The sequence below is a fragment of the Carcharodon carcharias genome, chromosome 1 (assembly GCF_017639515.1).
Source record: "Carcharodon carcharias isolate sCarCar2 chromosome 1, sCarCar2.pri, whole genome shotgun sequence".
Lineage (NCBI taxonomy): Eukaryota > Metazoa > Chordata > Chondrichthyes > Lamniformes > Lamnidae > Carcharodon > Carcharodon carcharias.
In genome coordinates this window covers 168,567,417-168,582,246 of record NC_054467.1, presented here as the reverse complement: position 1 = coordinate 168,582,246, position 14,830 = coordinate 168,567,417, and the positions used below count along the sequence as shown (strand labels likewise).

The 14,830-nt window shown below is 43.6% G+C and overlaps 1 protein-coding gene across 1 annotated transcript in view; it reads right to left on the bottom strand.

Annotated features, from left to right (window-relative positions):
* adamts6 (ADAM metallopeptidase with thrombospondin type 1 motif, 6) overlaps nucleotides 1-14,830 on the bottom strand; it is a 347,102-nt gene that overhangs the window by 188,326 nt on the left and 143,946 nt on the right. The window contains exons 8-9 of the mRNA XM_041191657.1: nucleotides 13,959-14,002; nucleotides 12,380-12,485 (exon numbers count right to left, since the gene is read on the bottom strand). Of these exons, the coding sequence (XP_041047591.1) occupies nucleotides 12,380-12,485; nucleotides 13,959-14,002 (150 nt within the window). The remainder of the gene's footprint in view (nucleotides 1-12,379; nucleotides 12,486-13,958; nucleotides 14,003-14,830) is intronic.

Sequence of the window (14,830 nt, the reverse complement as noted above, 5' to 3'; positions counted from 1 at the left end):
TTAGTGACACATGACCTCCCCTTCACAAAACCATGCTGCCTCTCACTAATACACCCATTTGCTTCCAAATGTTAGTAAATCCTGTCACGAAGAATCTTCTCCAATAATTTCCCTACAACTGACGGAAGGCTCACCAGCCTGTAATTTCCTGGATTATCCCTGCTGCCCTTCTTAAACAATGGAACAACATTGGTCATTCTCCAGTCCTCTGGGACCTCACCCGTAGCCAGTGAAGATACAAAGATTTTAGTCAAGGCCCCAGCAATCTCCTCCCTTGCCTCCTCCTGTAAGAGCTTATGGTCTTGGGGTAGTATATTAGCATGGATAGAGGATTGGCTAACTAATAGAAGACAGAGAGTTGGGATAAGGGGGGCATTTTCAGGATGGCAACCTGTAACTAGTGGAGTGCCACAGGGATCGGTGCTGGGATCACAATTATTTACAATATATATTAATGACTTGGATGAGGGAAATGAATGTACTATCGCCAAGTTTGCAGATGACACAAAAATAGGTGGGAAGGCAGGTGGTGAGGATGGAACAAAGAGTCTACAGAGGGATATAGACAAGTTAAACGAGTGGGCAAAAACATGGCACATGGACTATAATGTGGGGTAATGTGAGGTTATGCACTTTGGCAGGAAGAATAGAGGGGCTGAATATTAAATAAATGGAGAAATACTGAAGAAAGCTGCAGCACAGAAGGACTTGGGGGTCCTCATGCATGAGTCACAAAAGCCTAACATACAAGTTCAGCAGGTGAGGAGGAATTTCTTCTCTCAGAGGGTAATGAATCTGTGGAGTTCTTTACCGCAGAGGGCAGTAGAGGCTGGGTCATTAAGTATATTCAAGGCTGAGATAGATAGATTTTAAGGGACTCAAGGGTTATGGGGAAAAGGCAGGAAAGTGGAGTTGAGGATTATTAGATTATCCATGATCTCATTGAATTGCAAAGCAGACTCAATAGGCCAAATGGCCTACTTCTGCTTCTATGTTTTATGGTCTTATAAGGAGTAAGCTAGTAGGGCTGTCAGTGGTCGCAGAGAACAGCATGTTGCCTTGGAGTTAAAGCTACAAAATACATGACACCAAGCAATTGTACAGAGCCATTCTCTCTACCACACCCCAATAATAATCATTGACGATATGGTGAAAATGGTTAGTGCTTGTAAGCACACAAAAGTAAATGAGAGTATTTTAATCTGAATTGCCCATGACCCTTTTCACCTTATATTTTTATTCATAGAATGTCACACAGAAGAGACGCAGGGGAAGGGTTCGGTCCTTCTGCCCCACGCTTTTCTGATCAGGACCTTCATTGGTAGAAAAGGTCCAGAGGAGATCAGTCCTTTACCATGATGGCTACTGCAAACCACCTGCCGCAACCAAGAAGGGGCTGGATACAAACTGTGGCTGTGGTGATTGCAGCGGGAGACCACCAGTATTCGTGGATTCAGTGCTGATAAAGGTTCAGTGACCTGCTCCGCTCCGGCAAGGTGAGTAGCTTGGCTCATCCAATCAGAGCTCCAATGGAAGGCTCATGTCTGCTGGCTACAGCTAAGGTGTGAGACATGGCTCATACCTCTGCTTCAGTGTTTAGGATTGTATGTGTAAGCAACTCATGTGCACAGGACACACGTGATCGAGCACTGCGACGCACAAGCGCAGTGATGACCAATATCTCTCCTGCACTATATACCAGATTAGCATAAACTCATGTTGGCATTGCAGTCAAAAAGGGTGAAGAACACCCCAACGATTGCCTGGACTGGGGGTGGGTCAGCCTTCATCTGACACATCTATCCTGTGGAACAGATGGCCATGGAGATTGCCCCAGGGTGCCTATACAGCTGTCTGTTAGTGACGGTGAACAACCGGTAGCAGGTGACAAAGACGGTGTGGAAATCACCTTGGCACATGGTGATAATGGTGGAGGCCATGCTGTCACTTCACTGAGGCCATTAGCACAGGAATGAGTGCAAGGATGAGTTTGCATCATATAGGCAGCATGAGCATGGTTAAGGCAATGGCATGCATCAGAGTGTGCTTTTACAATGAGAAGGGCTATTTCTAAAAACTCCTTTAGTGTCTGACAAAGGTCCCAGCTCTGCCCCTGCCACCCCCCCACCACCCCGCCCACCCCCAAGGAGGCAGCGCCACATCTAACTAGCCTGCACTCCGCCACTTCAGATACCAGCAACTTGGAGGAATGTAGCATATGTCTAGAGTCGGTCGCACAAGGTGAAAGTCACCGCACGAGAGCGTCAGAGGAAGTGTCGGAGTCATTCCATGGCTGTCATGAGCTCCACATTGTCAGGCACATGACCTCTGACCATGAGAAATTAGCCAATCTCATGGACAGACACAAGCAGCAATACTTAGAGAGGATGCATGAGCAGCATCTTAGCCAGGAAAAGGTGCAAGCTTCCCTCAGTCGCTGGGATCAGTCTGCTCTAAATATGAACACTTCCATCCATGGAATACATGAGGAGTTGCATTCCCTTAACAGGACGGACACACTGTTGGCCCAGCAGTTGCTGGAATGGATGACTGCCTACCAGCAGCAAGCCCCATCAACCCCAGTTGAGGGCCAACCCAGGGCTGTGCTGGTCACTGAGGAGAGTGAAGGTAATGAGAGTTTCTCGGCACCCTCATTTTGTTCCAAGTTCCCAGACCCTCCGCCAGAGCCTTCATCTGCTGCACATGTGCCAGTGAACATGATTGCCCATGCAGAGATGCAGAGCCACAGTCTGAAGGAGGTCTCCAACGGGTGCCTGCACGCCAAGACAGGCCACCACACTCCTCATTGCTGTATAGACCACTAGGTGAGCAGCCTGCCTCCTCCTCCCGCAAGGCAACAGGGGGTGGCATGGGGGTTGGGGGCACTTCATAGGAGTGTGCGTGAGCACAGGGCGGCGTCTCGTCTAGAACACTAATGGTTTCATTATGGTTACACTTTTCACATTGCATATTGCATTTTTGAGCACTTCTTTAATATATTTAATTACACTTGTACATGACTCGGTATGAGTTTGTAGAGAGCTTAAAATAAATGGTACAATTATGATGGCGATTCTGTAAGCAGCATGTTGAAGTCCATCTCAATGAGCCGTCAACAGGATTAAGGATGTTGGTTGATTTGTGATTCTTTGGAGGGCTTTTTCCTTCTCTGTTTTATCACATAAGATTCCAGAGTTCAAAAGCTCAAGCACTGAGATGCTCCTTGGATCCGTTGTCCATCCAAGCTTGACTTTAAAAGAGGTTCAATGATCAGACTCCACAAGGAGATGCTGGGCACAAGTGCTTGGGTGCAGGACATTCATCTGCACTGCAGTGTTACACATTGGCCTGGGTGTAGTGATCGCAGCTTGAGAGGCCATTTTCCGCGTGGGTAATATTGGTGGTCTGCTGTGTCCACCACTTTGGCTGCATGTGCATCCTAGATGTCAGAGGATGTGCTCTGTGCAGTAAACAGAGGTATTTGGAACAAAAACAGAATTACCTGGAAAAACTCAGCAGGTCTGGCAGCATCATTGGATGCTGCCAGACCTGCTGAGTTTTTCCAGGTAATTCTGTTTTTGTTTTGGATTTCCAGCATCCGCAGTTTTTTGTTTTTATCTATAGAGGTATTTGGAAACCAGGAACGTTGCATGTGGTGCCCAAGTTAGAAACTGAACCATTGGCCAGAATGGAAGGTGTGCAAGTCCTTTCAAAGAGCTATTGTTGGATATTTATGAGGCTCATTATGCACAAGATGCATTATCTGCATGTATACTAAAACGTACAATTCTATCAGCATGTACAGAGTTTTAAGTCTTACATCCTGCCACTCTCAGCATTGTGGACATGGTTTGATTATGGACTATTTGGCAGCATGGGCTCTTCACTTACCGTCACCGGCATTTATGTGAAGGGGCCAGGTTGTGAATGACTTATTACCATATTTGTTTACAATGTGATAAGGCCCATGGTTATTGTTGTATAAAGGGTTAATTCTAACTGTGTTATATGTTAATGAGACACTATCCATCATCATAGGAATTGATGTTATATTTCATGATCTTGTTCATTTTTGTTAACCTCATGGCAAGGAAGCCTACAGTAAGAGATATTCCAATAAAGTTAACGATATGCTTACCTCAGCAGACTCTAAATATTGTTGTTAGCAGAACGAGACCAAGAATACTAACTGGAGGCAGCGAGTGAAAGAACTAGTATGGAAAGCCTCTGCTATTACTGAGAAACTTCAAGCAAGTCATTGGTCTCAACCAAGCAGAAGGGTAACAGAACTGGCACTGAAGATTTAACAGATATTGCACCACATCAGGACTCGCAGTGAAGCCAAGTAGCGAGTAGGTCAATATGCTGTTATAAACAATGGGTGGCTGTGCAGATGATATCCTAGCCAGGCAAAGGATCAACAAAGAAAAAGCTACATCCAATGAAATAATAAAAGCACTTGATGCCTTCTTCAATCTGTGAAAGAATAACATTGTAAAGTAGGCTAAATCTGACAAGCGTCCCCAATGATAAGGGAGAGGATTGATACATTTATCAATGATCTGTACAGACTTGCAGAGAACTGTGAATATGCATACATGCCACACAATCCCATTACCAGACAATACTATGAAAAGAGAGGACACCTCATTGTTGTTGATGGTATACTCATCTATGATGAGCCATTGGTCATTCTCAGAGACTCGACATAATGCAATGATGTACCAAGGACATTTAGGCAACACAAAATGTCAAGCCAGAGCAAGATATTCTGTTTGGTGCCCAGGTCCCTCTAAATAATAGAAAGAGATGATATCAAACTGTATTACATGTGCTATTCATCATCAGGAGACAAGAAAATCATTGATGTCATTTTCTATTCCATCAAGTCCATGGGGACATTTTAATGGACCTCTTTGAACACAAAGGTAAGATGTTCTTGATCATAGTGGACTACTAATCAAGATGGATAGAAGTCAAGCAACTGCAGAATCACATTTCTGAAGCAGTGATTACATCGCTGAAGGTGATATTTGCAACACATGGAATCCCAGACCTTTCAATCTCAGAAAATGGACATAGTTTGCCAATGAATACTTTAAAGAGTTAATGACATCATATGGACTTGTGCATACTCCCAGTTCACCCTCAATCAATGGTGAAGCTGAAAGAGGAGTGCATACAGCGAATGCATTGCTAAAGAAGAATGATGACATCTAACTTGCACTTCTGAGCTATCTTTCAACTCCACTCCAAAATGGTTTAGAACTATGTGAACCCCTAATGGGAAGATGACTGAGAACTCAACTCCCTACTTTCCCACACACACTAAGTACAAGCTGATGACAATTGGACAAGGTGGGGGAGAAAGAGAATGAGTATTGTTCCCGCCAGATGTGCAACTATGACAAATGTCACAAAACCTGCCAGACCTTGAATTAGGAGAGCCAGTTTGGATCCGAAACCAAGTTCATTATGGAGAAGTGGTTGAACAGGCACCACATCCATAGTCCTACCTCATTCAAACAGAAAATAATATATTCAGAAGGAACAGAGGAACAGAGGAGGTGCACTAGTTTCCACATAGCAGTAACCTTCCACAGTCGAAGCAGTCATCTACACAATGAAACAGAACAGAGATGCAGCATTCATTTACCAATCCAGATGACTGCCAGACTAGTGGACCTGATTTATCTATTAATCTTTTTAAATTAATTCCTTCACAGGATGTAGGCGTGGCTGGCTAGGCCAGCATTTAGTGAGGATCCCTAGCTGCCCTTGAGAAGGTGGCTGTGAGCTGCCTTCTTGAACTGCTGCAGTCCTTGTGGTGTAGGTATACCCACAGTGCTGTTAGAAAGGGAGTTCCAAGATTTTGATCCAGTGACAGTGAAGGAACAGCGATATATTTCCAACTCAGAATGGTGTGTGGCTAGGAGGGGAACTTGTAGGTAGTGGCATTCACATGCATCTGCTGCCCTTCTAAGTGGTAGAAGTGATGGGTTTGGTAGGTGCTGTTGAAGGACTCTTGGTGAGTTGCTGCAGTGCATCTTGTAGAAGATACACACGGCTGCCACTGTGTGTTGGTGATGGAGGGAGTGAGTGTTGAAAGTGGTGATTGGGGTGCCAATCAAGCGGGGTCCTTTGTCCTGGAATATGTCAAGCTTCTTAAGTGTTGTTGAAGCTGCACTTGTCATGGAAAGTATTCCATCACACTCCTGATTTGTGCCTTGTAGATGGTGGACAGACTTTGGCAAGTCAGGAGATGAGCCACTCGCCGCAGATTTCCCAGCCTTTGACCTGCTATTGTAGCCACAGAATTTATATGGCGAGTCTAGTTCAATTTCTGGTCAATGGTAACCCCCAGGATGTTGATAGTGGAAGATTCAGCAGCGTTAATGCCATTGAAAGGGTGATGGTTAGATGGGATGGTCATTGCCTAGCAATTTTGTGGCACGAATGTTACTCGTTATTTATCAGCCCAGCCTGAATGTTGTCCAGGTCTTGCTGCAAGCGGGCACAGACTGCTTCAGTATCTGAGGAGTTGCAACTAGTGCTGAACATTGTGCAATCATCAGCAAATACCCCCACTTCTGGCCTTTTGATGGAGGGAAGGTCATTGATGAAGCAGCTGAAGATGGCTGGGCCTGGGTAACTACCCTGAGGAACTCCTGCAGTGATGTCTTAGAACTGAGACGATTGACCTCCAACAACCACAACCATCTTCCTTTGTGTTAAGTATGACTCCAACCAGCATAGAGATGCCAACCCCCAACCCCCGCACCCCCCAATTCCCATTGACTCCAATTTTGTTTTGGCTCCTTGACACAACGCTCAGCCAAATGTTTCCTTGATATCAAGGACAGTCACTCTCACCTCACCTCTTGTGTTCAGCTCTTTTGTCCATGTTTGGGCCAAAAGTGTAATGAGGTCAGGAGCTGAGTGGCCCTGGCGAAGCCCAAACTAAGCATCAGTGAGAGGTTATTGCTGAGTAAGTGCCATTTGATAGCACGGTTGACGGCACCTTCCATCACTTTACTGATGAATGACAGTAGATTGATGGAGCGGTAATTGGCTGAGTTAGATTTGTCTTGCTTTTTGTGGACAGGACATACCTGGGCAAGTTTCCACATTGCCGGCTAGATGTCAGTGTTGTAGCTTGGTTAGGGCATAGCTAGTTCTGGAGCACAAGTCTTCAGTACTATTGCCAGATTATTCACAGGGCCCATAGCCTTTGCAGTATCCAGTGCCTTCAGCCATTTCTTAATATCATGTGGAGTGAATCAAACTGGCTGAAGACAGGTATCTGTGATGCTGGGGGACTCAGGAGGAATCTAAGCTGGATCATCTACTCAGCACTTCTGACTGAAGATTGTAGCAAATGCTTCAGCCCTGTCTTTTGCACTAATGTGCTGGGATTCCCCCATCATTGAGGATGGGGATATTTGTGGAGTCTCCTTCTCCAGTTATTTGTTTAATTGTCCACCACCATTCACAACTGGATGTGGCAGGACTGCAGAGTTTAAATCTGATTTGCTTGTTGTGGGATTGCTAAGCTCTTTCTGTCACTTGCTGCTTTCACTGTTTCGTACGCAAGTAGTCTTCTGTTTTAGTTTCACCAGGTTGACATCTCATTTTTAAGTATGCCTGGTGCTGTTTCTGGCATGCCCTCCTGCACTCTTTGCTGAACCAGAATTGATGAACCTTAGTTGATGGCAATGGTAGCATGGGGCATCTGCCTAGCCGTGAGTTTACAGATTGTGGATGATTGCACATAGTGCCTCATGTGTTGCTACATCTGTTTGAAATCTATCCTATTCAGCATGGTGGTCGTGCCACACAACACAATGGAAGGTATCCTCAGTATGAAGATGGACTTTGTCTCCTCAAGGGCTGTGCAGTGGTCACTCCTACCAATGCTGTCACGAACAGATGCATCTATGATAGGTAGATAGGTGAGTACGAGGTCAACTATGTTTTTCCCTCTTGTTGGTTCCCTCACCACCTGCCACAGACCCTGTCTAGCAGCTATGTCATTTAGGACTCAGCCAGCTCGGTCAGTAGTGGTGCTACCGGCCACTCTTGGTGATGGACATTGAAGTCCCCAACCCAGAGTACATTCTGTGCCATTTCCACCCTCAGTGCTTCCTCCAAGTGATGTTCAACATGGAGGAGCACTGATTCATCAGCTGATGGCATTGGGCAGGGATGGGGGGTTAGCTGCAGTCAGTGGTAGGTGGTAACCAGCAGGATGTTTCCTTGCCCATGTTTCACCTGATGTTATGAGACTTCATGGGGTCCAGAGTCAATGTTCCAATTTCCCAGGGCAACTCCCCACCGACTGTATTCCACTGAGCCACCTTTAGTGGGTCTATCCTGTCGTGGGACAGGACATTCCCAGGGATGGTGATGGTGGTATCCGTGACACCATCTGTAAGATATGACCCGTGAATATTACTATTGCTTGACCAGTCTGTGGATCAGCTCTCCCACTTTTGGCACAAGACCCCAGATGTGAGTAAGGACGACTTTGCAAGATTGACAGGGCAGAGTTTATCATTTCTGGTGCCTAGATCAATGCTGGGTGGTCTGTCCAGTTTCATTTGTTTTTGTAGACTTTGTAGCGGTTTAATACAACTGAGTGGCTTGCTAGGCCATTTTAGAGACCATTAACAGACAACGACATTACTGTGGGTCTTGGAGTCACCTGTTGGCCTAACCACTTAAGGGCAGCAGGTTTCCCTCCCTATAGGGCATTAGTGAATCAGACAGGTTTTTACGACAATGGTTTCATGGTCACTATTACCAAGATGAGCTTTTTTTAATTCCAGATTTATTAATTGAATTTAACTTGCACCACCTTCCATGGTGAGATTTGAACCTGTGTCCCCAGGCCATAGGCTCTGGGCATCTGGATTACAAGTCTGGTGACATTACCACTATGCCACCATCTCCCTTAAAGAGCAGAGTCTGAGAGAACACCCACAGGACTCAAATCCTCAGCCTCCTCCATTCTAGACTAATGAAACCACCACAACAGTTGACCCTATATTAAAATGGAAGCCAGAGACTTGAGGGGAGATGTAGTGTGGGCTAGACATAACTGTGTGATTTGCTAATGACACACTGTATGCAGCATCACAGGAATTGATACAGTGTCTCTGGATCTCATCATGATCACATGTAGACCTCAAGGCAAGGAAGCCTACAGTAAGATAAAAGCAAAAGCTGGAAATCCAAAACAAAAGCAAAAATACCTGGAAAAACTCAACAGGTCTGACAGCATCTGCAGAGAGGAACACAGTTAACGTTTCAAGTCCATATGACTCTTCAACAGAAGTAAGGAAAAATAGAAAAGTGGTGAAATATAAGCTGGTTTGTGTGTGTGTGAGTGTGTGTGTGTGTGGGGCGGGGGTAGCGCGGTGGGACAGGTAGAGCAGGATAGAGGGCCAGTGATAGGTAGAGATAACCAAAAGATGTCAGAGACAAAAGGGCAAAGAGGTGTTGAAGCTAGTGATATTATTTAAGGAATGTGATAATAAAGGTACAGATAGCCCTAGTGGGGTGGGGTGGGGGGGAAGGGATCGAAATAGGCTAAAAGGCAGAGATAAAACAATGGATGGAAATACATTTAAAAATAATGGAAATAGATGGGAAAAGAAAAATCTATATAAATTATTGGAAAAAAGGGGGATCGGAAAGGGGGTGAGGATGGAGGAGAGAGTTCATGATCTAAATTGTTGAACTCGATATTCAGTCCGGAAGGCTGTAAAGTGCCTATTTGGAATATGTGGTGCTGTCCCTCCAGTTTGCATTGAGCTTCACTGGAACAATTCAGCAGGCCAAGGACGGACATGTGGGCATGAGAGCAGGGTGGAGACACAGTAAGGTTCCAATAAAGTTAATGTTTCCTTGCCTCAACAAACTCTGTAAATATTCTATATATATTAGCACAACAAGACCAAGAATATTTTTGTTATGATGGTGAGGGTTGTAACCATATGAATGCAACTGAGTCAAACTCAGTAATGTTAATTCTCTATCTTATGGGGGATGGGCACTCCCTTGACTAATTGTGGAGTCAATGTAGAAGGCTCTTTAGGTGGAAGTATGTCACCAGGACCAGGCTGATGGCAATTGTGATCTCAGAGAACCTCATGAAAATCTATTTTGCACAAGGCCCCGCCTGGCGATGATCCTCTCCTGCAGTCAGCCCTGGATACAAGGCCAAGCCTCCCAGCTGCTCTGCCATTGGTGGCCTCCTCTTCCTCATCCATTTCAGAATCTTCCGAATGAAAAAGGGCTTCCTCCTCCTCATCTTCCTCCTCCTCACAGATTGGAGTTCTGAGCATGGCCTCACCACCATCAATTTGTAGACCCCCCCCCCGCCCCCACACTGTGCAACGTTGTGCAGCTTGCAGCACACCACTATTATTCTTGATGCCCTTGCTGGGACACATTGCAAAGCTCCACCTGAGGGATTGACATGCTGGAAGTGCATCTTTAAAATTCCAATTCCAATGGCTTGCTCAATAGTACTCCTGGTGACAACATGTTTACTGTTCTGGTTGCATTCTGTCTCCATTTGTGGGCTCCTAATGGGCATCGTTAGCCAGGTTCTTAAAGGATAGCCCTTCTTACCTAGAAGCCAACCATGGATCTGTGTTGGTGGCTGAAATAGCTGAGGGATTTGCAAACTTTTTAACATAAAGGAGAAGTGGCAGCTAACAGGGAGCCTTGCACACACTTAAAGGAAGACCTTGTTGTGGTCATAAACCCCCACCACTGCCCCCTCCCCCCCCATACATTGAGTGAGTGGAAGGACTTCCAGTTGACAAGGGTGTCCGCACGTTAAGTTGGGGCCCTTAGGGGCCTATACCTGAGGTAAGCCTGCTAATTAGACAAAAGTCATGGCTCTCTACATATGAGACATCAGATCTATAGGGAAATTAAAGTATCCTCCACGTGAGCAAGCAGGGCATCAGTAACTACCTTAATGCAGCTGTGTGCTGCTGACTGGGATTTATCAGACAGGTCTCCTGCTGATCCCTGGAAAGATCCTGAGGCATAGGAGTTGAAAGCGATGGTTACCTTCACAGCCACTGGGCATGGGGGTCAATGGATTGTGGTTCCAGTTGCTGCTGGACCATGCGACATATATCTGTTACCACCTCACGGCTTAGCCTCAGTTGCCTTCGACACTGGTTCTCCATCATAGTGAGATAGACTGTCCAAGGTCTGTACACCCTTCCCACAGGGTAGTATCTGGTTGCCCTACCTCTTCTCCTCCTCCTTCCTGCTGCGTGTGCCACCACCTCTTCCTCCTAACATTCTGCCCTCCCTCTAGCCTCTGGCTGCTCATGTTGACCTGCATCAGTGGCTTCTATGTGCGAGGTGCCATGCCCATCTTCTATCTTCCTTTGCATGAAGCACTATGTGCCCTTTTCCAGCTCTTCCTGGCACCTGGTGCACGAGTCAGTAGAGGCAAAAATAATTACCCTGCGAGACCAGCAACCCCCACCCTCCTACTCTCTTGGATTAAAGGAAGACAGTTGGAATTGAGTTTGTGTCAATTCTGGGGCAGTGAGAGATTTTGAAGCTAATTCCACAGGGGTGGCTTACCTCTCCAAAGGGGTAACCCTGGCTATCCAAATAAATACACCAAGTTTAGACCTGGTTATACAGATCCACTCTGCACACTTCGGGTTTCACATTGCTTTGACTCGAGTGGAGGCAGCTGATGATATAAATGGCCGGCTGTCCCCGTGAACCGTAGGCGCGAAATGAACCCCACCCCAATTCCTGCCCCCGCAAAAATGGGAAGTACCATATTCGGAGACAGGGCTTTATGATTTTTGCGTATTTTCACCACAATGGAGAGGCTTTCCATTGTGGTGAAAACCCGGGCCATAGTGTCTGCAGCAGAAATTTACCCATATCAATAGGGAAAAGTGCAAGACCAGTCACTCCCTAACATAAATTAGAGTTAGAATCATCCTTGAGTGGTTTTTAACAACCAGTCCTGAATGAGACTGGCAGAAGCCAAAACAATAATATACTGTACAGGAAAAACAAATTGGAAAAGTGGAGGGGAAGGGGTGGGTAAGGAGGGGATGTGCTGTGAAACAATAAGCTGAAGTGTTAATATATTTTTTAAAAATGCTGCCATTTTTTAAGAAATAAGCAAGCATTTATTTACAGCTACTGGACGACAGGCAGGAGGCACAACAGGGGGAAATATCGCTTCTTTGACATTTGTAGTTAGGATTCATAAACTAATATCACCTTAAGTTACTAAGAATTGCATTTCTGTGAATTTGGCAAAGAAATATAAAGAATTCATTTTAAAATTGGGAATAGGGATTACTTTTAATTCACTCACTTGTGACCAATCTCATGTGCAATTGTGAATGCTGAACCCAAGCCAATATCTTCATTGATGCTGCAGCTTCGCTCAGGCTCGCACATTCCAGCCACCGAGGCCAAGCCTGAATAAATACAGGGAGACACAAAGGGTCAAGCCAAGGTGTTTCAGTCTTTCATACTCTTGTTCTAAAGGCTTAGGTTCTATATATAATATATATATTATAAGTATTTATATATATTATATATATATAAAACCTGCGTACACAGAAGGAATAATTGGCATAAGGTTAAGTTTATAGTCATTTGCGTATTCACTGGAGGGAATTGCACTTTACAGGCCAGACATTAATTTTTTTTGAGCCATAGCCAACGCTGGAAAACGTCTAGACTAGGGGTTAGATTTATAAATTTACTTCTGGTAACTTGGGACCACCTGAAACTTGAGCCTGAAGAGGGAACTAAAACCAACATTTCTATTTTTTTTTCTATTCTTACCTAGCAAGAAGTAAAATGTACTTTTTTGTCAAGTAATTTTTTTGGGACTAGTGATTTGTTTATATTGCAGCAAATTGTTGAAATAAGTAAGTGTTAACTTAACACATTTGAATTTGTCACGTGAAGCAGTTTTATAAATAGAAGAAAAAATAATTCTGAAATAGCACAGAGTTGCAGTGAGGAATTTATCTTTCAATATTTTAAGTAATAAATTATCCATAAGAAAATATTTAAATATTTAATGAAAAATAAAGTTTCCGGCCATAAGGTGCATTCTATATCTTAAACAATGTATAATCTGCATGCCTTTAAGATTTGTAGGAGCCAATTTAATTTAAGCATATGAGCAAGCTGTAGTGTTAGAAAGCATCAGTCAGCAGTTTTTTTGATTATTCTGGTATAATTTCTACTACTGGTAAAAGTGACAGATTGTGTGTTGGAATTAGATTCTAATCATGAAATAAATATTGCACAATGTTTGTGCTGGAGCAAATTGCAACACAGTCAAGAACCCAGGATGCATCATGAGCTGCAGTGTTAAAATTTATCCTCATAAAAGTGTAACAATAAAAGTCAAGTGATTTGTGCACAACATATGAACCCAGCGTAATTGTGTTTTTATTTGTGTAGGTAAAATAGTAGTAGACACAGTGCTGCAAAATTCAATGTATCAAAAGATTTGCTATTGTCAATCATAGTAATCTCCTGAAGATAACATGTGACAGCTGAGAAGGTACAACAGTGGTTACCATGACAAAAATGCATAATTTGCAAAAATGATGATACATGAATATATTTGCGAATGCATTACTGGAAACCAAGTTATTTATCATATATATTAGTTATTTTTGCATAATGCTCCAAGTTGAGAAAATGTAATAGGATTTACTTCTTTGAAGAAACCTATTGCAAGGAAAGAAAAAGAGAACAATGCTTCACCTAATTTAAACCTCATAATTCTAAAGAGTAGCTTAAAATAATCTAAAATAAACCACCTTATTTATTCAGGCTAAGGAAAACCAACTGGCATCAAAATAAAAAGTTAATGGATCAATAAGAACTATTGGGAAACAATATTAGCTGCAGCAGTAAAAACTTACCCAGGGTTCCACAGGGCTTGTTTTTATAGGTGCAGATGTCATATCTACGAGGGGAGAAATTGTGAAGAATTCAGTAGCATATAAAATATTGTTTTGTTTTATATAGCTAGTCCATTAACAAAGCATGGTTAACACTTGTAGACGATGATTGGTGAAATTATATGTTGCCAGCTAGTATTGGCATTTTCAGCACTATAGTGAAAATGATGTGAACAGCACGCTTACAGGGTCTGGCTTCAAGCGAATGGGACATCAGCCAGTTTTTAAAAAGTCAAACTTGATCTTTGTAGTCATAAGCCTCAATGAAAAGAAAATAGTTTGAGGTGAAGAGAAGCAGCATATCTAGAGACATATAGTCACAGCAAATGATTGGATCTGGGACCTTTTTTTAAAATAAAAGAAAGAAAATTCTAACCATGAATAGATGATGGACTTCCAAGATGGTGAGATGAATGCATATTTTTTTAAAAGGTTTAGGAATGGCGAAACAAAGGAACATCACATTTATTTAAAAAAATAGAATACTTCCCCAAACAGGTCTTCTTCATTCTCTGAGTGGAAAACATCTTCCCCAAGCCAATAGGATAAGTCCAGGTTAACAGTACTGTGAACTGCAGAAGTGACACCCCTTTAACACATTTTGAGTAGCAGTAACATAATGACATTAGGATGTTGCTTCCATCACTCTCCTTCGTGTACCACATAAAAGTTGTGCCTTTCCTGAGCAGTGTCAGCTCTTTTCCCAAGAATGGCAAATCAATGTGGATGATCAAAATATTTTTAAGCAATATATAAAGATACATCTAAATTTCAAGCTGAAAAGGCCAGTACAGCAAGGTTTGGTGCATGAGTGTATGTAAATTTATTTGAAG